At 40.0% G+C, this 27,712-nt stretch overlaps 1 protein-coding gene across 1 annotated transcript; it reads right to left on the reverse strand.

Moving 5' to 3' along the window:
- Window positions 1-26: 26 nt before the first annotated feature.
- CS (citrate synthase) lies at window positions 27-27,697 on the reverse strand. The gene is made up of 11 exons (XM_081311365.1): window positions 27,472-27,697; window positions 14,976-15,026; window positions 13,663-13,770; window positions 12,819-12,884; window positions 12,342-12,473; window positions 11,957-12,145; window positions 3,692-3,891; window positions 2,673-2,802; window positions 2,455-2,556; window positions 1,874-2,083; window positions 27-1,559 (listed from the first exon to the last, which is right to left on the reverse strand). Exons 1-11 carry the CDS (start codon window positions 27,511-27,513, stop codon window positions 1,389-1,391), a joined length of 1,401 nt encoding a protein of 466 aa, XP_081167491.1. The 5' UTR covers window positions 27,514-27,697; the 3' UTR covers window positions 27-1,388.
- Window positions 27,698-27,712: the final 15 nt, after the last annotated feature.

Consider the following 27,712-nt stretch of genomic DNA (forward strand, 5'->3'; position numbering starts at 1 on the left):
TTCCAGGACTTATTAGCAGGCTCAAACATTATTAATAAAAACATTTATTTTTTATTTTATACAGAACACCCTGAAGTCTGTATCATGACTTGAGAGTCACCCAAGGGTTTACAGTGTGTCCATCTCAACAGCGTGGTTCTGGGTTTGGGGATCCACACAAACACAGGCAGGAGTTTTGAGGGAAGAAAGGGGCACAACAGGAGTGTATCTCAATCCTTTCTCAAAGAAAAGGCAGTAGAGCATTCTGAGTCACTGAAAACCTGTGCAAATGGGGCTTCTAAAACAAACACTGTACTGCAAGCTCTTGGGATGGGGCAGGAAAAGACATTGATAAATAAGGTAACATTTTCTTGTGACAGGATGAGGAAGGTTTACTACTCTTTTGAGTGCCCCCAGCGCTAAGACCTGATACTTGAAGGAAGTCATATCCAATCTTGAATAATTTCTCTATTCAAAAAGAAACGCTAGTGCCCCTGGGACCAGATCATAAAGGAACTGGCCATTCCTGAGCCCATAGTTCTATGCCCCACAATATATTAACACAGGAGAAAAAGAAGTCATTGTAGTGGCTTATGTTCTGTGGAAGTTTAATTCACATTAAGCACTGATAAAGCCAAATGACTGGAAAAGACCACAGATCTGACAAACCTGCTAAAAGAGGTCTCTGGTAGAGAACAAGAAGGGAAGGTCCAGAGCATCCTCAGCTTGAGGCATAGCAGGTATAGAAAGTCTGGAAGAAGGCATTAAAATAGTGGAAAAAATACTACCAGACCTTAATTTTAATGGGATAATTTTTTAAAAAAGAAACTTTGGGTATCAGTTGTCAACAAATGTCACACCTTTATGGTCACTTAGCAGCGTTTAAAAAAATTGCCACAGTATGTCTAGCTAACCAAGAGGTCTTGCTAGGAAGTGTTTGTGTACATAGGAGAGGGCCATGGGGCTTGTTATAGCTGATAATCCAACATGATTCCTATGGAAACAGAAGGGGCAGAGTCGTGGCTTGCTGGCCCAGAGGGCTGGGCAGATAAAAGCAAAGACTCCAGAGTGACTGCAGATTCTTTGCAACTTGCTTTGACTCAGGGAAATGGAGTCATATTCTCACTCCAGAGAAGGTAGGGGGCCAAACCTAACCCATACCACATGCATTAGTCCTGGTTATCCTATAGTTGATGGGCAACTTGTACCAGGAAGGAAAGGGAACTGGTTAGGGAAGAAGGGGTCACTTTTCATCTTTTAAAGTCTTAATTTATATTTTAACTTCAAACGTTATTTTCAGTGCCTCAGATACAATTTAATCTTAAATCTTTAAAGGCCCCCTGAAACAAAAGTATACTTTTTTTAAGCTTCCTCATCTTCAGTAGTCAGTTTCCCCCCAGTCTCCAGTTTTACCCTGACTTAGAGTCCACAAACTTCATCAAACCATCCGTGCTCATGGACTTGGGCCTTTCTAAAGGGAAGCCTAGGGCTCGGCTCCAGATGAGCTGTGCCAATACACCCAGTGCCCGTGACACCCCAAAGAGGACTGTGTAGTAATTCATCTCCGTCATGCCATAATACTGTAAGATAGAAGAGAAAAAAGTTTCGTTATAGATCTAGAAGCAGTGATATGTACAAGTCTAGGGTGATGAAGTCTGTTCCCCCTTGTTCTCTAAGGACTTGGCTTAGTCTTAAATAGAAATAACAGAGGTATGGCAATTGCGATTCTGAAAAGAAAGAACCCCAGCCCCCACCCTTGCCACAGACAACTGTCTCAGAAGGTTCTGTGAAGGAGGGGAGAGTCCCTGTTTTGATGAGGGAGTTGATTGTGTACACAGCAGAGAAAAGTAGAATATGGTACAATGAAAGGGAAAGCAGCAAAGGGAGGACTCACCTGGAGCAACACCCCACTGTGAGCATCTACGTTTGGCCAAGGATTCTTAGCCTTTCCCTGCTCCAAGAGGATATTGGGCACAATCTTATACAGCTGAGCAACAAGTTTGAACATAGGGTCATTGGGTAGGTGTTTCAGAGCAAACTCTCGCTGACAGGAATATCGTGGATCTGTCTTCCTTAGAACTGCATGACCATAGCCTGGGACAACCTATATAGGGTACAGAAAAAAAAGATGATTGGTATCCTCAGGTAGACATTTTATCTAACCATGGTGGTGCACACCTGTAATCCCAGCAACTCAGAAGGTTGAGGCAAGAGGATTACAAGTTGGAGGCCAGCCTTAGTACGGTAGTAATACCCTGTCTCAAAATAAAATTGAAGAAATAAAAGCTAAGGATGTAGCTAAGAGGTAGAGTGCCCTGGGGTTAAATCTCCACAACCACAAAATTAAAAAAAAAAAAAAATTTTTTTAGGGTAGTCAAATGGGGAACTATGCACATGCATGTCTAATTTAGAGGCCCTCTCATTTTTTCCTTCTTAATTCTTCCAAATTACGGGACACAGAACTTGGGAACTTACCCGTCCTGAATTGAGTGTGTTCCAGATGTAGTCTCTTAACTTTTCATCTGACACATCTTTGCCAACTTCCTTCTGTAGCTGTGTTAGCCAGACAAGTACTTCCTGTGGGTTAAGGTTTGGGGGAAAAAAGGAATGTTACTACATATGTCAGGAGAAAATGCTAAGATGAGGAACAGATATGGGGATAAGAAAAACCTGGAGCAAGAAAATAATCTGACCTGATTCGCCAGTCCATGTAGAGGTCCTGCAAGCCCATTCATGGCTGCTGCAAAGGACAGGTAAGGGTCTGAAAGCGCACTGCCCACCAAGTGGCTGGTATGGGCACTTACATTGCCACCTTCATGGTCACTATGGTAAAATAAGGAAGAGCCGAGGGGAGAAAAGACAGATGTAGTCTCTTAACTTTTCACCTAACACATCTTTGCCAACTTATAGAAACATAGACCTTGCTGATATTTTATTTGTCACATCTTACTTACTTATAGGCTCACACCAGCCTATAGCCAGTCAATTATACCTAAGCATTTATAAAAAGACACCCTAATCTCATCATCAGCTTTTGTTCCCTAAGCTACAGAGCTGAAGAGTTACTGGTTGATGATGTCTGTGTGCTTAGCTCCCTGACTCCACCACAACCACTCCAGCTCCCCACAACTCCCTGCCTTAGTGCTGAGAATAGAACCCAGGATTCTGAATGTGTAAGCAAACATTACCATTGAGCTACATCCCATGCCAGGCTCCCACTTTTTTTTGGTGGTGCTGGGGATTGCACCCGGGGCCTTGTACATGTGAGGCAAGCATTCTACCAACTGAGCTATATCCCCAGCCCCAGGCTCCCACCTTTTTTTTTTTTTTTTTTTTTTTTGGTGCTGGGGGCTGGGGATTGAACCCATACACTGGAGGCAAAACACTCTACCAACTGAGCTATATATTCCCCAGCCCTAGGCTCCCACTTTTAATAACAGTGGCCAGAAGAGGGAGCTCCTGGAAAGTTGAAGGACCATTTAATGTTTATAGCTAGTTCCTTTTCCCAGAAGCACCATCTAATTCTTAGCAGGGTTGTTAGTAATTTCCCTAGGACTTAACCTTCCATTCTAGGTCATTTTCTTGTTTTGCATTATCCTTTACAACATTTTCCCATCTACTTAATGCAGAAAACAACAAGATTCAAGAGCTTTCAAAAAAATTTCCTATTGATATAGGAATATGGTGACTACGGTTGCCAAGTCTAGCTCACCTGTGGATGGTAAGGTATAAACGCATGAGCTCAGTGAACTGAGCATCAGTATAGCCTAACATGTTGGTGAAATTGTGGGACCAGTCCAGCTTAGAGTCAATGGCCCCAATACTGCTGCCCTCCCGGTAGAGATTCCGGTAGATCTTTGCAGCAACACAAGGTAGTTTTGCGATGAGATCCATACAATCTTCATATATTAACTGATGAGAAAAAGAAAGAAGAAGAAGAAGAAAAAAAATTACCACTAGCAAAGAATTAGGTAGGGATAGTATTTGTTCTCTAGAGAATGGGCTATTTGGGTTGGTGGTTATATATTGAGTATGTTTTGAAGTATGGAATAGTAATAATAATAAATATTTACTGAGTAAGCTATTATAACTCAGGCACCACACTAAGTGATTTGTAATAGTTTCTCATGTACATTAAAACATTATTCCCAATTCTTACTATAATAACCACCATTTCAGATGACAGAACCGAGCCCTCAGTATTCAGTTACACGCCAAAGTCAGTACTCAACCCCAATATGTTTAATTATAATCTTTTATCGGGCTGGGGATGTGGCTCAAGTGGTAGTGTGCTCGCCTGGCATGCGTGCGGCCCGGGTTGGATCCTCAGCACCACATACCAACAAAGATGTTGTGTCCACCGAGAACTAAAAAATAAATATTAAAAATTCTCTCTCTCTCTCTCTCCTCTCTCTTTAAAAAAAAAAATAATAATAATCTTTTATCACTCTAACACAACTTACAACACTGTGGTATTTATTTATTTATTTTTTTCTGGTACTGGGAATCAAACACAGGGCCTTTCATGCTAAGCAAGCACTCTTAACACTGAGATGTATACCCAGCTTGCCCCCCTTTTTTTGTACCAGGGAATTGAACTCAGGGGCACTCAACCACTGAGCCACATTGCCAGGCCTATTCTGTAATTTATTTAGAGACAGGGTCTCATTGAGTTGCTTAGTGTCTCACCACTGCTGAGGCTGGCTTTGAACTCTTTTTAAAAAAATATTTATTTTTTAGAAGTAGTTGGACACAATACCTTTATTTTGTTTATTTATTTTTATATAGTGCTGAGGATGGAACTGGCATGTGCTAGACGAGCACTTTACGGCTGAGCCACAATCCCAGCCCTGGCTTTTAATTCTTGATTGTCCTGCCTCAATCTCCAGAGCCGCTGGGATTGTAGGCATGTGTGTGCCACTGCATCTGGCTTATCCCCAACCCTTTATATATTTTAGTTTTAGATGGACACAATACTTTTATTTATTTTTATGTGGTGCCGGGATCGAACTCAGTGCCTCATGCATGCTAGGCAAGTGCTCTACCACTGAGCCACAACCCCGGCCCCCTTTATTTTTTATTTTAATAATTCTGAAAACTGGTTGGGCACAGTGGTGCATGCCTATAATCCCAGTGGATTGGGAGGATGAGACAGGAGAATCACAAGTTCAAAGCTAGCCTCAGCAATTTAGCAAGGCCTAAATAAGTCAGTGAGACCCTGTCTCAGTAAAATACAAAAAGGGCTGGGGATGTAGTTCAGTGGTTAAGAGCTTGTGGGTTCAATCCCCAGTACTCTCCCACCCAAAAAATCTGGATGTTAAAGCTCATGCTATAATCCCAACTCTAGGCAGGAGGATCATAAATTTAAGGCCAATTTCAAAATTTGGCAAGGCCCTGAACAACTGGAGAGACCCTGTCTCAATTAAAAATTAGGCCAGGTGTGTGGTGCACGCTTGTGTAATCCCAGCAGCTTGAGAGGCTAAAGCAGAAGATCGAAATTTCAAAGTCAGTCTCAGCAATTTAACAAGGCTCTAAGCAACTCAGTGAGACTCTATCTCAAACTGGAAAATAAGAAAAGAACTAGGGATGTGGCTCAGTAGTTAAGTGTCCTTGGGTTCAACCCCTACCACCAGAAAACAAACAAACAAACAAAATACAACTCACCACATATCTCCTCTAAAAGATAAAGATTTCTTATAACCCAAATCAGAAATCTATCATTCTACCTTAATTTTTTTAAATAAATCCTCAATGTCATCAGATATCTTGTCAATATTCAAATTTCCCTGATTAAGTTCCTCCAATTTTCATTTGTTTGAATCAGTCCTTACACTGATTGAATATGTCTGAATCTCCCTCTTCTGCTTTACTTTATTTATTTTGCAGAACTGGGGATCAAATAAAGGGTCTCATCCATGCCAGGCTACCACTGAGTTACAACCATGGGCTAGTCAATACAATTTTTGGGGTACTGGGTATTAACTTGGGGATGATCTACCACTGAATTTTCAGACAGGGTCTCACTGAATTCCCAGGGTGGTCTCAAATTTGTAACCTTAGGCTCCTGAGTTAGCTGGGATAACAAGCATATATAACTGCAACCAGCAAGTGCATTTAAAAAATTTTTATTTATTTTTTAGTTATAGTTGGACACAATACCTTTATTTCACTTATTTATTTTTATGTGGTGCCGAGGATCGAACCCTGTGTCTCACATACGTGAGGCAAGTGCTCTACCATTAAGCCATCACCCCAGCCTCTCAAGTGCAATTTTTAATAAGACTATTTCATAAAGTGTTGTGTTCATTTATTAGGAGGCCTATAGTATCTGGTAGCCTCTCTTTTTGTGATGGTAATTATTTGTTCCAGACTGGGGTCTCAATTGTATCTTCCCCAAGAAATTCCGAATTCCATTAGCAAAAGGACAAGTTTTTTTTTTTGTGTGTGTGTGTGTGTATGTGTGTGTGTTAAACACTGAAACTAGCATACTAGGTAAGCCCTAAGCTATTCTCCTGGCCTTAAGAAGTTTTAAAATACTAAACAAATCTGACAGAACTTCTACTTCTTTCCTTCCACTCACTCTCTTTCTTTCTACTGGGGATTGAACCCAGGGGTTTACCACTGTCACAAGCCATCCATGGGCTGTTGTGCACAGTAGCCAAATGAGGGGATAGGTCTGGCACTGGCAAACTCCCTGTAGGGGATTGATCGCATGATGCAGGTGAGCCTCCGCCTCTAGCTCTGCCTAAGATCCCATACAGCACCTGAGATGGGTGTGACTTGCCAAGATGTCAATCAATTTGCTGACCACAAGACATCAAAAAGCAATACTTCATTCTTGAAAACTTATCCCTGCCTCTGATGTCCCTGCTAGAAAATAAAGGAAATGCGGGCTCGAGTTCTCTCTTTCCAGCATGGAAGCTTGACCCTTAAGGTCAAAGAGCTGTCCTACCCTCGATTCCAAAATTATTTCTGTGTTGTGTGATTTTTCATCACCCTTTTCTTAGTTGAGGGTTGCAGCCAGCCTGTTTAAACCCAGTTTGTCTTCCCTGCGCAGATCATGGTCAAGATACCACTAACTTCCCTTTTGAGACAGCGTCTTGCTAGTTGGTTAGGGCCTTGCTAAGTGCTGAGGCTGGCCTTGAACTTGGCAATCCTCCTGCCTCAGCCTCAGCCTGGTTACAAGCATGTACCACTGTACCCAGCTTCTTTCTTTCTTTTTTGATATGGGGATTGAACCCAGAGGTGCTTAACCTCTAAGCCACATTCCCAACCCTTTTTAATATTTTATTTAGAGACAGGGTCTCGCTGAGTTGCTTAAGGTCTCACTAAGTTGCTAAGGCTGGTTTGAACTCATGATCCTCCTGCTTCAGCCTCCCAAGTCTCTGGGCACCCAGCTTATTTCTTTAATAAGTTAAGAGTGAGGTGTTATTTAGGTAATTGTTACCAACTCATGCCTTTTTTTCTTGTGGGGCTGGACATTGAACCCAGGGCCTAGAGTGGGTTATGCTATCATAGTACCACTGAGTTATGCCCCCAGTCCATTAATTCATTATTCATCCTATAAAGCTTTGGAAAAGACATGTTAAAATATGCCATCATCATAACTGTCTTGAATAAAGGTAACAAAACTGACCATAATGATCATGAGGTACCAAGAGCCACCATCTCCACTTGTGCTAGTAAAATTCTGGCCAAGAGTCTTCCATTTAGCTATTTCGCATTCACAAGACTTAGAAAAAGAAGACAGCCAGAATTAATGGTGAAGAAGGAGATCCCAGAGCCAGCAAATTAAAGATTCTATCTGGTCTGCACCACTTACTAGTTGTGTGACTTTGGGAAAGCTACTTAACTTCTCTAATCTCCAGTTTTCCTGTTCCATAAGAAGATGAGAATAAGAAACATCTACCTCACAGTTATTCTAAGGATTAAGTTAAATATGAATATAAAGCACTTAAGCATATCTACCATGATTTCAGTAGCTATCAGGTGTTAGAATGATTACAAGTTTATTATAAGCAGTTTCAAAACCCACATAACATTCATAGACCTTACAAAAGGTGGCATTACTAGCACAATGTAAACCAGCTGCTTCACAAATTTTATTAAATCCAACAACTTAAACCTACTTCATAATTAAACAGCCGGTTGCATCATGAAAATCTCCTTGTCATGAGAAAATTAAGTCAATAAAGAATAGACTTAGGGTTGGGGATGTGGCTCAAGCGGTAGCGCGCTTGCCTGGCATGCGTGCGGCCCGGGTTCGATCCTCATCACCACATACAAAAGATGTTATGTCCGCCGATAACTAAAAAATAAATATTAAAAAATTCTCTCTCTCTCTCTCACTGTCTCTTAAAAATAAAATAAAATAAAATACACATACACACAAACACATTTTCTTTCTTTAAAAAAAAAAAAAGAAAAAAAAAAGAATAGACTTAGAGGCTGGTGAAATTCTTTCAAATCAATATATTATACTACTCATCTAAAATCATGGAAACTATTATGGAGGAAGTGTTACCAGAAGATGATCATGCTCTTAAAAAATACATTATGGGTTGGGGATGTGGCTCAAGTGGTAGTGCACTTGCCTGGCATGCGCAAGACATTGGGTTCGATCCTAGCACCACATAAAAATAAAAGATATTGTGTCCACCTAAAACTAAAACAGAAAAAGAAAAGAAATACATTATGTTAAAAATGATGGTGGAGGGGCTGGGGATGTGGCTCAAGCGGTAGCGCGCTCGCCTGGCATGCGTGCGGCCCGGGTTCGATCCTCAGCACCACATACAAACAAAGATGTTGTGTCCGCCGATAACTAAAAAATAAATATTAAAATTCTCTCTCTTTCTCTCTCTCCCTCTCTCTTTAAAAAAAAAAAAATGATGGTGGAATGTGATGGTCATTATTATCCAAAGTACGTGTATGAAGTCACAAATTGGTGTGAATATACTTTGTATACAAACAGAGCTATGAAAAAATGTGCTCTGTATGTGTAATAAGAATTATAATGCATTCTGTGTAATAAAAAAAAGAAATACATTAAAAAACTTCTCGGTAAGCAGGGCATAGTGGCGCATATTGGTAATCCCAGAAACCTGGGAGGTTAAGGTAAGAGAATCACAAGTTTGAAGCCAGCCTGGGCAATTTAGTGAGACCATGTCTCAAAATAGAAAATATGAAAGGCTAGGGCTAGAGTTCAGTGGCAGAGCGCTTGCCCAGATGTGCAGGGTCCTTGGATCAATCCTCAAATCTGCTTCCCCTCCCCACAAAAAGGTAGCAACTCAATGCTATTATGTTATTATTATGTTATTTTACTTAAATAGCTCATTATAAAATTAGACAACACAGAGCACTGAACTAAAATGGCATGTCTGATCTTTGAGAGAGACATAAGGCAACAAAAGAGTATCATGTATTATTAAACAAAAGCAGTTACTGGTGCTAATTTTTGTGTCGTAAAGGGGACAAATCAGTATTGCTTATAAACCTTCTCCAGAAGATCAGTAAAGTCCTGAATTTTAAAAAGTTTTTTGGATCAAACTCAATGGCATTCTTTTTTTCTTTTTTGGTGGTTCGAGGGATTGAACCCAGAGCTTTGTTCATGTGAGGCAAGCACTCTACCAATTGAGCTATATCCCCAGCCCCAAACCCAGTGGCATTCTACCACTGAACTACATTGCACCCAGCTTGGAAGCGTTTCTTTCTTTTTTTTTTTTTAATTTTATTTTTTATTTATTACTTTTTTAGTTTTAGGTGGGTGCAATATCTTTATTTTATTTTTATGTGGTGCTGAGGATCGAACCCAGTACCTCACTCATGCCAGGCGAGTGCGCTACCACTTGAGTCATATCCCCAGCCCCTGGAAGCCTTTCTAAAAGACAAATTTTAGAGTAGAACTTAGTCCTAATTTAATCTTTTATGTTATAGTGGCCTGCAGAGATAAAAGTTACCTGAACGTATTTTTTTTTTTTAGATTTTTTTTTTAATATTTATTTTTTAGTTTTCGGCGGACACATCTCTGTATGTGGTACTGAGGATCGAATCCAGGCCGCACGCATGCCAGGCGAGCGCACTACTGCTTGAGCCACATCCCCAGCCCTGAACATATTTAAAAAAATAAAAATAAAAAGCAACAGATTTTATGATCTATTATACCTGCTGATAGGTAGTTTTAGAAATGCTTTAAGTGGCCAGGTATGGTGGCACATGCCTATAATCTCTGAGATTATATTATATATTAGGAGAATTGCAAGTTTTAGGCCAGTCTTGGTAACTTATCAAGATCCTGTCTCAAATTAAAAAAAAAAATTAGAAAGGTTGCAGATGTGGCTCAGTAAAAGACCACCCCTAGGTTCAATCCCCAATAGGAAAAAAAAAAAAAAAAGCTTTAAGATGTTATGAATGTTTGTATCTTTTGTCATTCCTTCCCAACCTCCCCAATGATAACTGAAAATTAATATCCATTTCAGGGCTGGGTTGTAGCCTTCCTGGTAATTGATATCTCAGGTTAAAAATCATTTTGTATGGGCTGGGGTTGTGGCTCAGAGGTAGAGCGCTTGCCTGCATGTGTGAAGCAATGGGTTCGATCCTCAGCACCACATAAAAATAAAATAAAGATATTGTCTCCACCTATAACTAAAAAAAAAAATATTGAAAAAAAATAATTTTGTATACCTGCTTTGTAAAAAGGTATTTTGTTGTACCTATACTGTGTTTCTAATTAAGAAACAGAAGAAAATGGGAGCTGGATGTGGTAGCACATGCCTATAATTCCAGATAACTGAGAAAGCTGAGGCAGGATTGCAACTTCTAAGCCAGGCTGGATAATCTACCAAGACTGTCTCAAATTAAAAAAATAAAAAGGGGGCTGGGGATGTGGCTCAAGCGGTAGCGCGCTCGCCTGGCATGCATGCAGCCCGGGTTCGATCCTCAGCACCACGTACAAATAAAGATGTTGTGTCCGCCGAAAACTAAAAAATAAATATTAAGATTCTCCCTCTCTCTCCTCTCTTAAAAGTATGTGGGTAATTGGAAGAGGATGAAAGTAATCATGTAATGTACTATGCATTGGGATAAGACACAACAGCCTGCTCCAACCACAGAGTTCTAACTATTAAGGTCACATTTCAGTTTTAGAAAATAAAGCTATATGCTTCAAGATCCCACTCCCAAGATATGAATCATCTTTCCACTCCTGACAGGTACCTTGGGTGGTCTAGCCAGACATGGCTCATAGAATTAGATTCCAGAGTTGACTTAGCTGTCATTCACTTAACTTTTTAGATTTCTCAAGGTTCTCCTGATTTGAAGAGGGAGAAGTGGCCTCAGAAGTTAGGTGAGAGTGCTCTGTGAAATCCTCCTCAGAAACCCTTTAGTTATGTAACATACTTTTTAATATTGCAATAGTCCTGTGTAGCAAGATTATAATTTGAAAATCTTGCAGCAAGATATGGAATTATAGTCTATTTTTTACATGTATATCAACAGCCAAACCATTGGTGATATAATCCATGCTCTATTTATCTTCACAATCTCAACAACAAACAAGGCAAGCCTAAAGTAAAAACATCTTTTTCTTTTTTTGCAGTACTGGGGTGGGAATTCAACCCAGGGGTATTTTAACACTAACCTATATTACCAGATCTTTTTATTTTGAGAGAGTCTCACTAAGTTGCCTGGGCTGACCTCAAACTTTCAATTGCTACCTTAGCCTTCAGAGAAGCTGGGATAACAAGCATGATTCCCTGTGCATGGGTGTTTTCTTTTTGGTGCTAGGATTAAACCCATAGTCTCCAACATACTAAGCATGTATTCTAATACTGATTTACATCCCGAGGCCCTGAAACTTTGTTACATTTCTTCCATTAATCAGAGAAGAAATCCTCTAAAGATTCTATATTACCTTTTCTTCCTTCACATTCAACTCCTTTGAATTCTTGTCACAAACCATCACCCAGCCTAAATTTCTTACCTCCCAGTACTTGGTACGGTTAATACCCTCTGCATATGCCCGGGCAAAGTTACTTTCACTATTGAGGGCAGTAATGGCTGCACTGAGTTGAGACATGGGGTGTAGGTTGGTGGGAAAGTTGTCCAGCATGGTGACCACATGAGAAGGCAGAGCTGCCCGCTTTGCCCACTCCTTTGAAAGCCAAGATACCTGTGGGAAAAGAACATATAGAAAATCCAAGAATGTTCAACACAATCCACTTACATAGCAGAACTCTGCTGACTTCTTCCCCTCACTACATATCTCTATAAACTACGACCCACAATCCAATCAGTATTAAATGTCTAAGATACAGAAAGGCAAAGAAGAATGGGAATAAAGAAGGGCCAATTTCTTTCTGCTTTACCTGTTCCTCTGTTGGGATCTGTCCAGTTACCAGCAGCCAAAATAAGCCCTCAGGAAGGGGTTCTTCCCCGCCCTTAGCCTTAGGCAGTAATTTCTGGCATTCAGGGATACTATGGCCTCTGAATCGGATGCCCTTGATGGAGAAGAGTGATAATTACAATTCAAGTTTTTCAGCTATAAGTAAAATAACTGACCTGACCTATTCATATCAGACATTTAACAAGTTGGAACATAACTTTCAAAGCTTAAATTTTCATATATTATTATTGCTTTTGAACTTTTATTTTCTATTTTGATACATTAAAAGGTAAACTTATTCTTTAGTTATTCCATATTCTCTAACTTTTAAAATAGGAAAACAGGTGCTCTGTGCTGTTTCCTCATTATCTAATCCACAGTTTGGTGGTTTAGTTTGCAAACTGGTCTGTATGGTCAGTAAATTCAATGATTATCAGTGATTGACACAACAGTGTCTTACCTCATCGGGATCAAGAACTGACGTTTCATATACAAGTCCCTTCATGCCTCTCATGCCACCATACATCTAGAGAAAAGAGGATAATGACCAGTAGTCAGAATGATTCAGTCTAGAGCTTGTTCAAGTTTTATAGAACCTGAGAAACAAAATTTATTCTTTAACTTCTAAGGGGGAAAAAAATTTCTGGGGAGTTAACTTATTGAAGGATTTTTCAAAGACTGCTTATGTTGGAAACGAAAATTTTAAGCTAAGAAATTATTATCTTTCCTTAATGTTTCTGCTTCTACTGCTTCCTTTTTAAATTTTTTTTTTTTTAAGTTGTAGACAACCCAACCCCTACTGCTTCCTTTTCTTACTGTATTTTTTCTCCTACCCCATTCTTAACCTCCCTTAGACCCTCAACTAAAGTAAAAAGAATGAGACGTATTATAGGGAAAGGGAAATCAGAACAATAGCTAAAGACTATGTAAAATTATTAGATGAGCTGCTCAAACTCTTAAGGCTAGGGAAGTCATCCTCCTAAAGCTCTCCTAGAGGACCTATTATGGTTTAACTAGATGGTTGGTACAGTATGAACTCAAAGACAGAGAGCATTCTAGTTCCAAAGGCTGAGGGATTAGAAACAGGACCAGAAACTGTATTCATCCCTCCCCTAGATGAATTAGTTAGGTTCAATTATTAAATATGTAGAAGAGAACAAGCTAACCTCTAGTGAACACCATAAGCCCAAACATTTCCTTATACAGCATAGAATACTTTTAAATAATCAGCAAAGAGAATGATAGTACTTTTGTTAAAGCACAAAACAGGCTACTTTTCCCAGCCAAGACCCGATAAGCCTTACCATGTCCACAGTAATTTGGCCCACCACTGTCTTGCCATGTTGCTGCCTGAATGCCTTAATTCTGGCCTGCTCCTTAGGTATCAGGTTGGCCAATATGTCTTTCAAATTCTACAAAGAGAAACAGAAGGGTTAAGGTCAATGTTTGAGATTTCCTGCAAAGTACATATGTGAAGACTACTTTTTAGTATTTGGCTTTATCTGCCAGGGACGTCTGGTCAACCACTCTGTACAGATGAGGGTAAAAGAATTAGGCGGAGGGAGTAAGGAATAGAGAGATATTATTTAATGGGGAGTTTCAATTAAGAAAGATGAAAGTTCTAGAGATAGATGGTTCACAATAATATGGATGCACTTACTACCACTGAACTATACATTTAAAAGTGATTAAAATAAATAAATAAGGTAGAGCGCTTGCTTAGCATGCATGAGGCACTGGGTTCGATCCTCAGCACCACATAAAAATAAATAAAGGCACACCTGTAATCTCAGCAATTCAGAAAGCTGAGGCAGGAGGATTGCAAGTTCGCGTCTAGCCTCAGCGACTTAGCAAGGCCCTAAGAAACTTAGCAACACCCTGTTTCAAGATAAAAACAGAGGCTGGGGATATAGCTCAGTTGGCAGAGTGCTTGACTCACATACACAAGTCCCTGGGTTCAATCCCCGGCACCACACACACACACAAAATAATAATAATAAAAATAATAAAAAGGAATGTAGCTCATGGGTTAAGAGCCCCTGGGTTCAATCCCTGGTGGTGGTGGTGGGAAGATTAACAGATTAAAATACAACTTTTGGGGGCTGGGGTTGTGGCTCAGAGGTACAGTGCTCGCCTAGCATGAGTGAGGCGCTGGGTTCTATCCTCAGCACCACATAAAAATAAATAAATAAAATAAAGGTATTGTGTCCAACTACAACTGAAAGCAAAATATTTAAAAATAAAATAAAATAAATAAATGGTAACTTTTATATCATGTAGAGGGCTGAGGATGAAGCTTAATGATAAATGCTTGCCTAATGTGTAATGTCCTCCGTTTGAATCATAGCACCACCAGAAAAGAAAACAAACAAACAAACAAAAAAAAAAACCTATATTTTATAATCTAAAAACTTAAAAATCTTAGGTAAAAATACTTGCTATTCCCATCTTACTATATCATTGAGTAAATTATCTTTTACATGGTAATAATAGTAATAATAGTAGATACTTCCAGGAAACTTAAGATAATAAGAGGCTAGGTGGTTGTCCCATACTATCCAAGAGTAAGACTACCCCAAGTAGTAAGTGATTTTTGGCTTTCTTTTTCAAGTCTTACCGTGGTAGAAGTACTGGCATGCCGGGCTGCAAGAACAAGACAGGGTGCATTCTGCAAAGAAAAAAACAACAACAACAACAACAACAAAAACTTATGTAATACTATTCTCTCCTTTGTATTAACAAGGAGTTAGTGACTCAATCGCTCTCTCTTCATCTGAACCTCTTCAGACAGTATGACATAAGAAAGCTGTATAAGACCACAAACAGCTTGGGAAGGAGTTACCAGTATGGAGGCAGCAGTAGCACAGATTCATTAGCATTTCTTGACAAGTCTCTTTCTCATCATCTGGGATCCAGGGATGTGTAGCTGTTAGACTGTCTAGCCCATCCCATTCTAAATGTCCGTATTCTGAATGGCCCCAAGGAAAACAAATGAAGAAACTAACCAAGAACTCGGGCTGGGGATGTGGCTCAACCGGTAGCACGCTTGCCTGGCTTGCGTGTGGCCCGGGTTTGATCCTCAGCACCACATACAAACAAAGATGCTGTGTCCGCCGAAAACTAAAAGAGAAACTAACCAAGAACTCAAGGCTGCTGGTAAGATCTTTCCAGTACCTAGTCTTCCAGCAGCATTCAATCTCTCTAGTCTAAAAGAGCCCACAGGCAAAGTTCTAACCCTCTTGGAAAAAGCCCAGAGAAGACTACTTAAAAAAGGCAATGGAAGCCAAGCCATGCTGGTACACGCCTATAATTCCAGTGGCTCAGGAGGCTGAGGCAGGTGGATCGTTAGTTCAAAAGCAAGGTGCTAAGCAACTCAGTGTCTCTAAATAAAATACAGAATAGAGCTGGGGATGTGGCTTGGGGGTTGAGTGCCCCCAGAATTCAATCCTCAGTACCAAAAAGAAAAAAAAAAGAAAGACAACAGAAACTAGGAAACTTTTCTAAAGGCGTCAAAAGAAAATAATTATTAAGCTAGAAATAGAGGTAGTAAGAAGTGTGTGTGTAATGGTGATGGTGGTTATGACTTAAAAGGATGAAATAAAGACATTTTCAGATAAGCAAAAACTGAGGGTTTATCACCTACACATCTGTACTAAAAGAATTTTTCAAGATACACTTCAGGAAAACTAACCAAAAGATGGTTCTGAGACCTAAAAAAGTTATCTTTCATTACAGAGATAAATAATATAGTTTATATTCTCTCCTATGCTGAGACACAGTTTCATCCTCAAGGAAAAAGTACTCTCTATGAGAAGACTGCTGAGTTGCAACAGAAGTTTAAAACCAACTTTGAAATAAAACCAATTATACTACTAACTAGGACTAGTTAGACAAGGCAATTAAGTTTTCTGCACTAGGTTATTCTGAAGATAAAATGAGATAGTCCAAGCAAGTCTCAGTTTCCTTATCTATAAAATAGCACTAATACCCATGCCATAACATACTGGGTTGTCTTGTAATAACTAAATTACAACAATGTAAAAATACTTCACAAACTAAAAGATCACATACACATATACATGTACAAGTAAACTAATTTGGAGCAAATCTATACCTTTGTTCCTTTTGTCAAAAGACCAGAGACACCTTTTCTAGTAACCATTTCACTCCTGTTTGGCTGTACTGAAAATTCACCATAGTCATGTAGCTTTAGTAAGGCCTAAGGTTTTTCAGAATTTAGTAAAAAAGAATTTTTAAAAAAGCCCGTGTCCAAAAGAATCAATCCAGGGTTTAGAAAGTTGCTCAGTGTTAAGAGGGCTTGCCCAGCATATGCCAGGCCATGGGTTTAATCCTTAGTACAGTAAGACATACACACATACACAAATAATCAATCCAAAGCTAAATTCAAAGAGCAAATGGCAATCTAATCTAACTTATTAGTTAAGACTGTCTTTAACTCCTTTTAACAACTTCCTAAAGAGTCTCCTCTAGCGCTAGGAGTGTAGCTCAATGGTAAAATGCTTGTTTGTCTAGCATGTGAGAGGTCCTAGATTTAATCCTGACACTGAGGGAGGAAAAGTCTCTAGGGCAAGAAGGAGGGAGCACAAACAGAATTTTAGCCCCCTATGCCTATATGGCAAATAGGGAAGATGGACCTAGTACTAAAGAAATAACTTTGCTTTATGTTACTAGTCACCAAATAGAAAACATGTGAATGAGTTTATTATTCCATAGGGCTAATCTACTACAAGCTATTCCATGCTCCAGGATCCCATAATTATAGAGGTCTCATTTCCCAGAGATCACATCAGAACTTTTTTTTTTTTTGGTGATACTAGGGTTTGACTCAGGGGTGCTTTTATCACTGAGCTATATCTGCAGTCCTTTTTATTTTTTATTTTGAAGACAGGGTCTTCATTGCCCTGGCTGGTCTCAAATTTGTTATCCTTCTGCCTCAGCCTCCAGTTCACATCAGACCTTTTAATTATGGAAAGTTCTCTGCTGTGGTGGTTTTGTTTTACAGAAGATACAGGGAATAGATCATCTAATAGAAGAAAAAAGTTGAAGCCAGGCACAGTGGCACATGCCTGTAATCCTAGCCATTTGGGAGACCAAGGCAGGAAGATCATAAATTCAAGGCCAGCCTGGGCAATTTAGCAACTTAATGTCTCCAAATAAAATTTTATTTTATTTTATTTTAAAATTGGGGATGTAACTCAGTGGTAGACCACTTGCTTACCATGCAGGAGGCCCTGGGTTCAATAGCTAGTACTGCCAAAAAAAAAAAAAAAAAGTGGAATGTGATGGACATCATTATCCAAAGTACATGTATGAAGACACGAATTGGGTGTCAATCTACTTTATATACAGAGATATGAAAAACTGTGGTATATTGTGTAATAAGAATTGTAATGCAAAAAAAAAGTACATGTATAAAGACATGAACTGGCGTGAACATACTTTATATACAAAGATATAAAAAAATTATGCTCTATATGTGTAATAAGAATTGTAATGCATTCTGCTGTAATGTATTTAAAAAAAATAAAATCAATTAAATTAAAAAAAAAGAGCTTGAAATCTGCCTATAATGATAATTTTCCACATCTAAACCATCTTAAAAAGTTCCTATAATGGCTAGCTGCTTCTTCACTGGCAAGAGAAAAAATTATAAAACTAGTTTAAGCAGGGCATGGTACACTTCTAATCCCAGCAGCTCTGGAAGCTTTAAGACAGGAGGAACACAGATTCAAAACTAGCCTCAGCAATTGAGTGAGTCCCTAAAAACAAAACGAACAACAATAAAAAAAACCTAGCTTAAGGTTAAGTCTTACGAAAAAATAAATACACCAACCAAAACTATTCAAATTTGTGATAGAATCAGAGCCCAAATCTTAAGATGAAATGCAATTTTAAGATTGAGGTCTTTCTTACATAAATATGAACATAAAACAAGAAACAGGTCATTTTTTCTCTGAGACAGAACTGTTGAGTTGTCTTTTCTTTTTCTTTGGTACTGAGGATTGAACCCAGTGGTGCTTAACCACTGAACCACATCCCCAGCCCTTTTTAAAATATTTTATTTAGAAGGCTGGGGATGTGGCTCAAGCGGTAGCGCACTCGCCTGGCATGCGTGAGGCCCGGGTTCGATCCTCAGCACCACATACAAACAAAGATGTTGTGTCTACCGAGAACTGAAAAATAAATATTAAAAAATTCTCTCTCTCTTAAAAAAAAATTTTATTTAGAGACAGGGTCTCACTGAGTTGCTTAGGGCCTCACTAAATTGCTGGGGCTGGTTTTGAATTGTGATCCTCCTGCTTCAGCCTCCTGAGGCTAGGATTATAGGTGTACACCACTATGCCCAATTCCTTTCACTTAATATTTAAAACAAAAAAAAGTAATCAGAAAAAAAAGGGAAGGTCACTTAAGACTATAAGAACACTGCAACATTTAAAAGAAATCAAATAGGGCTGGGGATGTGGCTCAAGTGGTAGCGCGCTCGACTGGCATGCGTGCGGCCCAGGTTCGATCCTCAGCACCACATACAAACAAAGATGTTGTGTCCGCCGAAAACTAAAAAAAAAAAATAAATAAATATTTAAAAAAAAAAAAAAGAAATCAAATATATCACAACTGCTACTTAGTTACATCCACCTCTCAATTCTATCCGCATAAGGATTGGGGGTGGGCCAGGGTTATGGCTCAGTGGCAGAACGCTTGCCTAACTTGTGTGAGGCACTGGGTTTGAACCCCGGCACCACATAAAAATAAACAAATAAAATAAAGTAGCAGTCTTAATTTCCTTTATAGATAGCTTCTTTGCTATTTAATGAAGAGCTTTAGGAACAACCTAAAAAGAGCTGATCTCAAACGTTCCCTAATCCCACATCAGCAATACTTCTTAGCCAGATCTCCAATGTGCAAAGCAATGCCGGCTTGTAAAGAGCTTGCGTAAAATGGACTAAGGATTAAGTAAGTACACATACACACACACACTCTTTATTGGCATTCTCTCTCTCTGGAGAACTGCTTAAATGCTAGAGTAGAAAAAATTCATGTTAGAACAATTTTAAGGATGTTACAGGAGTTAGGAAATCTGGGTTCTAGTCCCAGATCCTTTACTAAATAACTGAGATATCCAAAGCAAATCAATTACTGTTTCCCATTCTATTTTCATATTTAACATAAAACTACTTAGCTTACAGTCTTGATTCTAAGGTTTTAAGAAGCACGCATATAAAAGTACTTAAAAATCTTGCTATTTGAGGCTGGGGAGTAGCTCAGTGGTAAAGCATCTGCCTAACAAGCATGAGGCCCTGAGTTCAATCCCCATCACCACATAAATGATATTAAAAAAAAGAAAAAAAGAAATGTTTTAAAAAAAATCTTGGTATTTAAGCAAGAGTGTGGTGGTGCTCACCTATAATCCTAGCTATTCAAGAGGATGCAGCAGGAGGATGGCAAGTTCAAGAGTTCAAGTCTACCGGGGTGGAGATGTGGCTCAAGTGGTAGAGTGCTTGCCTAGCATTTGTGAGGCACTGGGTTCGATTCTCAGCACCACATAAAAACAAAATAAAGATTAAAAAAAAAAAAAAAGAGTTCAAGTCTACCTTGGGCAACATAGTAAGACCCTATCTCAAAATGGGAATGCAGCTCAGGGATAGAGCACTTGCCTAGCACGTATGAGGCCCTGTGATCAGTCCCTAGTATCAGAAAGAAAGAAAAAACAGGAAAAAAGGCAGGCAGACAAGCAGTCTAGTCAGTCTTGGTGTCAGACCTACTGAACTCAAATCTGCAGTTTGGAGAAGCAGTTATTAAGGAGTGAGTTCTAAATTCAGGTTCTGCCACTTTCCTTCTGTGTTATCTTGACTATGTGACCTAACTTCTAAGACCCAGTTTTTGCATGTATAAATGAAGTCATTTCCAAAGTAGTCAAGGGAACTACATAAATAATTTACATGGAAGCTCTCCAACAGTGCCTTGTACGTATATGAGCTCAATAAATATTTGTTTCTTAGAAATGTTGTTACATACCATCTAGTGTCAAAACTCTTTCCTGAGCCAGGTGCAGTGATATACACCAGTGACTCAGGAGGCTAAGGCAGGAAAATCGCAAGTTCAAAGCCAGCCTCAGCAAAGTGAGTCTTAGAGCAACTCAGCAAGGCTTTGTCTCTAAATAAATATAAAAAAGGGCTGAGGATTGACTCAGTGGTTAAGTGCCTCTGGGTTCATTCAGTTTTGATACAAAAAAAATAAAAAATCCTCTTACCTGGAGCTGAATCACAGAAAAGAGTGTGTCAAGCTTGAGGAGAAAGTGTATAGATAATTTCCTTCAGCAGCAGAATAAGAAATAAAACCTCAACTTCCTTTTATTTTAACATTATTATTTTTGTTGTTCTTGTGATCGAACACAGGGCCTTGTATCAGCTAGGCAAGCACTCTACCACTGAACTACCTCTCCAGCCCTCAACTCTGATCACAAAGAGAAGTGCCATAGGGAGAGGAAAGAGTTTAACTAATCCTAGTCTCCATCAGCTGAGTAAATAACTCTTGACAGAAGGGGCTTAAGAACTGCCACACCCAAAACTTTGTACCTCATTTCATCTACAGGCTACCAAAGAAAGCTGCTGAATGGCTTTACCCAGTACATTCAGGTTATACTCACTGATGGGACAGGCGGATTACAAACTTCTGAGTCATCTTTGAACTTCTACCTCAGCTCCTCCCCAACCCTGGAGGTGTGGCAGTTGGAATTTTGGTTTCCAGTGGCATGGCATATATAGAGTTACCTTACTGGAAAGACAGCTGTCAGGTGAATCAGACAGTCATCTCACTCAATAGGTCAGCTTCATGTGGAGAGATAAAGAAAGCTGCTTCCAAAGATAAGGGCCTAGCTCATAATGGCTGACAGCCAGGATTCTCCACATAGTGGTAAGTAGGAGTATCACAATCATTAGGAGGCTTTTTTCAAACCTCATATACTGTCACCCCATTGCAAGAATGCTTCTAGTGAGTTTGTTATTATTGATACAAGTGGGTCAAGACTGAAACGTGCTGAGATGGAAACAATATAAAAATTAAAAGAAAAAGGCCAAGAAAGGGAAAAGACTACATGCAGGAAATTCTGCCAAACACTTGCCTATAGTACTTAAGAATATTCCTGGAATAGGATATTGAGCAAGTCAGTTATCAAATATCAATGAACTGGGGGCTGGGGATGTGGCTCAAGTGGTAGCGCACTCGCCTGTCATGCGTGCAGCCCGGGTTCGATCCTCAGCACCACATACAAACAAAGATGTTGTGTCCGCCGAAAACTAAAAAATAAATATTAAAAAATTCTCTCTCTCTCTTTAAAAAATAAAATAAAATCAATGAACTATTCCCTCCCCCCAATTCTGAGAATAAGAGAATCTTGTACAGATAACTACTTACTCAATAATGTAGTTATTTCCTTCTTGCTCCTCTTAACCTATTATCATCACTGGTCTACAACTATGACCCTTACTCTACCAGGGAGAAGAAAACTTTTGATTCTCCACCCTAGGCACATTCAGACTATATCTTACTATACATCCAGGAGCTAACATTAAAAGCTTGAGAGAGATGATCCTGATTTTAGCAGGACCCTTGTCCTTCATCAACCAAAGATCAGAGCTGGACAAGCCAGGATTGATTTAGCTGATGGAACAAACATAATGCACTAATAACTGGTAGGGAAAATTGTGCCCTACAGAGGCTTCTTTTGCAAAAGAACAACTTGCTTTAAGAGAAAAAGAACTTGCCTAGGACAAGACTGCTCTCTCCCCAGAAGCAGGTCAGAGAACTAAAGCCATTTAATGTTTGTGTTTCACATGGTGATACTGGAAGTTGGCCTGCAACGTTTGGTCAGGCTACTTAATAGCCTAAGCAGAGTAGTCTTCAGATTTCACGCTGACTGCCTTCATATTCATAGGAGTTTCCTTAATAATTCTATCATCTCCCAACAGTCTCTTGCCTAAATATCTTGATCAGAGAGAAAGACCAAAAAAGATACCACTCAAACCTTAAACAAGAGTATTAAAATGGGCTGCAGCTTCGGTTGTAGCCCAATGGTAGAGAGCTTGTCTGGCATATGTGAGGCATTAGGTTTGATCCTCAGAACCACATAGAACTAAATAAATAAATAAATAAAATGAAGGTAGTATGTCCATTTACAATTAAAAAAAAAGTCTTAAAATTTCCTTTCAGTATAAGCCTTTATTGTTAACAAATACTTATTGAACACCAAATTTTTATATGTGAACTGAGTGCATGCTAGTAAATAAAGTATATAAGACCTATTCCTTGGGGCTGGGGATATGGCTCAAGCAGTAGCGCGCTCGCCTGGCATGCGTGCGGCCCAGGTTCGATCCTCAGCACCACATACAGACAAAGATATTGTGTCCGCCAAATACTAAAAAATAAATATTAAAAAAATTCTCTCTCTCCCCCTCTTTCTTTAAAAAAAAAAAAAAAAGACCTATTCCTTAATACTTTCTCAGGAATTATAGCAATTCCCTCACTTCAGCTAGGAGTTCTTACAAGTTTTAGTTCCTAAAACTTCCCAACGCATTTGGAGAGGGGGGGAAAAAAGGCCAATTAAGAAAAACTTATAGAAAATAGCTTAAAGCACGATACTTCTTAGAACAGTTTTATTTATTTATTGAAGTACTGGGAACTGAAACCAGAGGCAGTTTACCACTGAGTCACATCTCAGCCCTTTTTATTTTCAGACAAGGTCTCACCAAGTTGCTTAGTTACTTTTGAAATTAAAAAAAAAAAAAAAAAAAAAAGACCCTGGGAATTATATACATCCAGGGTCTTGTGCATGCTCATCACTGAACTATACCTGTAGTCCTGAACTTGACTTTTATTTATTTGTGGTGCTGGATTTCAAACCCAGGGTCTTGCACATACTAGGCAAGTTCTCTAATACTGAACTACAGCCGTGCCTACTGATTTTTTTTTTTAATATTTATTTATTTATTAGTTATTGGCGGACACAACATCTTTGTATGTGGTGCTGAGGATCGAACCCGGGCCGCACGCATTCCAGGCGGGTGCGCTACCGCTTGAGCCACATCCCCAGCCCCCCTACTGATTTTTTTAAAAAAATATTTTTTGATTGTCAATGGACCTTTATTTTATTTATTTATATGCAGTGCTGAGAATCACATGCTAAGCAGGAGCTCTACCACTGAGCCAACCCCGCTGCCTATTAATTTTTAAAACAATTGCTAAAACAACAACAACAACAACAAAAAAAACACCCACCCAAATTCTCAAGTTTCTTACAATACAGCTAATAAAGCAAGTTGCAAACAAAAAGCCTGTATGTAGTTTCAGTGGCCTAACAGTGTGGTCCTAGCACCACCACACACCATCAGCCAACTAATGATGCATGAAAACATACAAATTCTGGATCCCATCCTACCTCTGCTGAATCATAATCTGTAGGTAAGATCAAGGAATCTACATTTGAACAAGTATAATAATCATATCCCTGATTATGATGCCCACTGTAAATTTACAGACCCCTGAAAATGGCACTATGTTAAAAGAATACAGGGACCTAAGGACTTTGGGCAGGTGACATAAGAATTAAAAGACAGATGCTAAGAAAGATCTAGTTGGATACAGTGCCACATGCCTATAATCCCAGCAGCTTGGCAGGCTGAGGCAGGAAGATCGCTAGTTCAAAACCAGCCTCAGCAATGGCAAGGCACTAAGCAACTCAGTGAGACCCTGTCTCTAAATAAAATACAAAACAGGGCTGGGGATGTGGCTCAGTGCCCAGTACCAAAAACAAAAAAAAGAAAGAAAAGATCTATTGTTAGGGCTGGGGATGTGGCTCAAGCGGTAGCGCGCACGCCTGGCATGCGTGCGGCCCGGGTTCGATCCTCAGCACCACATACCAACAAAGATGTTGTGTCCGCCGAGAACTAAAAAATAAATATTAAAAATTCTCTCTCTCTCTCTCTCTCTCTCTCTCCCCCTCTCTCTCCCTCCCTCCCTCCCTCCTCTCTCACTCTCTCTTAAAAAAAAAAAAAAAAAAAAAAAAAGATCTATTGTTAAGTTGTCTCACTACTGTTTTATATTTCACATCCTACTTAGTTATTATCACTGACCTCATTGCCTCCCCATGCTCAGGCATTCATTCACCTGTTAACAATCTGAAGACCACTAGGAAGAATACATGCACTCATTCCACCACAAGCACTGCATAAGGATTTCCCACTCCATCTTTGGTCCATCTAGTAAGCATCAAGGAATCAACATTAACATTACTTTGATCGGATTTTCTCAAAGCGCCAAACATCCTAGTTTGGAGGAGCAATTCTCGGTGGTATAAGAATTTCTTCAGTTAGGGTTAATTAAGCATGTTGACTTCAAGAATCCAGAAGTGAATTGGTGACCCTACTCCAATTCTCAGCCCAAATCCAAATCCAGATCACCTATGAAAAGATGTGCATGTCTGTGCGTGCATGCATGCGTGCTGGGGATTGAACCCAGGGCCTGGGTCATGATATGAAAAAAGGGTTAGGGATATGGCTCAGTGTTAAATGTCCCTCGGTTACATCCTGGCATTAAATAGAAAATAACCTAAAGCACAATACTGCTTAGAATAGTTACTCAAATAATGAATACATAAATAAATTACCTGAAAATGGATAGGAGGATGGTACAATGGAAGAATGACTTCTAAGGTTGAAAAAAAAAAAAAACAACAAAAAACCTCTTATCAAAAAAGTGAAACTACATCTGACCTTGACAAAGTAATAGAGATTAGTTCTGGGTTAGAACTATTTTGCTTCCTTTATAAAACCTACCTTAATATCAAAAGTAAAATCTATTACAAACAACAACAACCACCAATTAAGCTACAGGTTAACCTAGAAAGCTCAGGCAGATGAGAGCAATACTGAAAGGTTTCTTGATATCCTGGTCATATAGCTTTGTTCTCAGGAAATTCCACTTCTGAGTAGTTTGATGGGCTTTGCAAGTTTTGTTTTGTTGCTTTTTTTTTTTTTCCTTGACAGTACTAGGGATTGCACTTAGGGTCCATCTACCACTGGGTTATTATATTCCCAGCCCTTTAAATTTTCTTTCTTTTTAAAAAAAATTTAAGACAGGGTCTCATTAAGTTACCCAGCCTAGCCTTGAACTTGCAATTGTCCTATCTCAGACTTCCAATCATTGGGATTATAAGCAAGCACCACTGTGCCAGATGGGCTTTGCTGGTTTCAAGGGTCAAAGTTTTCAAATGGCCTTTCAATTTATAGGTTTCTAGAATCTTCAGGTCCATCTCTCTCTCTCTCTCTCTCTCTCTTTTTTTTTTTTTTTGGTGCTAAGGATTTAACCCAGGGCCTTGAGCATGCAAGGCAAGCACTTTACCAACTGAGCTATTTCCCCTGCCTTTCAAGTCCACTTCTAATATGAAAGAAAATAATGATAACACAATTATGTAGACTTATCATTCCCAAAGTATTCTGAGGCTCCCTAGAGGCTTGTAAGACATGATAAATTCAAAAGGTAAATCCAAAAGATTTTTTCAAATTCACTGTAAGGTCAGACTATCTGGTCAAACACTAGGTTAGCAGCTTTGGAATAAGCTAATTATAGTGTCCCCTAGTCTGCCAAAACACTATCTAGAACTTTCTTCATTTCCCAAGAGGCTTCCTTACCCTATTCCCTAGTAGCAGGAGAGACAAGAGCCAAGTAAGACAAATATCAGTCTCTACCTTGCTGCTGGGTTTGGAAGAACCAAGATAAATCCTATAGGTTTCATTTTATCTCTGCTAACCATGGAGGATATACAGAGCAAGCCAAAAACCATTCTAAACCTTTCCTTTCCTTCAAGTGCTGACAGCTTAAAACTGCAGAAAACACAATTTCTTTGCAAAAGAAATCAAGGTCACTTGTGGGACTGTCCCTCCTTGGATTAGAGGACTGGGACTCTTTTAACAGCAGTTTCTCTGCTTAAGGGGCAAGTTATCTAGAGCCAAAATTATTGGGAGTTTGAAATTGGGGGTATCGGGCTGGGAATGTGGCTCAGGCGGTAGCGCGCTCATCTGGCATGTGTGCGGCCCGGTTCGATCCTCAGCACCACATACCAACAAAGATGTTGTGTCCACCGAGAACTAAAAAATAAATATTAAAAAAAAATTCTCTCTCTCTCTCCTCTCTCACTCTCTCTTAAAAAAATGAAATTGGGGGTATCATTATCTGGAACAGCATTTCTAGGATTCAAAAAAGCAATAAATATCTCGTAAAGGGCCCCAAAGAATAAGAGGAAGTTTCCCTGGGTAAAGAAGACTTAAGATCCTTAACAAAACCAGGGCTAGCAAGTAGTAGGGCTGGTCATGTGACCTTGGCTTTACTACCTCATAACGAGTATCTGCATTTATTGGCTTGTAGTTTAGTGGAACCACCTTTCTGGTTCTTTCTCCAATCATACCTGTTAAGTAGGAGTTTTACAAAAATTCTTCACCCCGCCCAAGCTAAGTGCAAGAGTTCCAAGGACAAAGAGGAGCTGGAGTACCACACCTCTAGCACAAACTGCTAGTTACTAAAGTCTTCAATAACTGTGTTGAATAGAAACAGGCAGTTGGGGAACTGACAAGGCCCTCCCTAAAAATCAGAGCCAAAATTAGCCTCCGCTCCAGCTCTGGGACAGAGTGAGCACATCTGCTCACTCCCACCCCCTCCTCGAAACAATTCTTTCCATAACTCTAGTGAAACGCCACACCTCTATCCTCTATTGGCGGCTCTAGCCTTGGCTCCTTCTTCATTCAGGGTCACACAAACCCACTTAGACATGTAGGATGCCAGTAAGGTCGGGGCTCTGCACCCGCCCCAGATTGCAGGCCGGCACCGACAGCATTCGTCTCACCCTAAGGAGCCGGAAGGGCAGCGTAGCACATGGCCCCGGGAGCTCTAAGGAGGGCTGGCGACAAGCCAAACGCAGGGCTCCTTTAAGACGCGCAGGGGTGCGCGCGGGTGTGGGAGGGAGGGAAGACCCCGGCTACCGAGGGCCTGCGGTCGCCTCAGCCCCACCCCAGAACGGCGCGCTCTCTCCCCTAGTTGCTCACCTTGGCTCCCAAGAGCCGTGCGGCCGCAGTGAGTAAAGCCATGGCAGGCAACTCTAGGATCTGATGGGGAGGGAAAGAGGGGAGAGAGATGCGGCAGAAACGGGAGCCGCCGCCGCTGCACCAGAGGCTGTGCCAACCGGCAGACAAGGTTGAAAGGAGGCGGCTGAGGGAAAGGGTAGACAAACCGGCAGCGGCGCCCAGCTCGGGGTCCTCGGCGAGGCCCCGCCCCCTGCCCGGAACC

Source organism: Spermophilus citellus, assembly GCF_964194105.1.
Source record: "Spermophilus citellus genome assembly, chromosome: 10".
Lineage (NCBI taxonomy): Eukaryota > Metazoa > Chordata > Mammalia > Rodentia > Sciuridae > Spermophilus > Spermophilus citellus.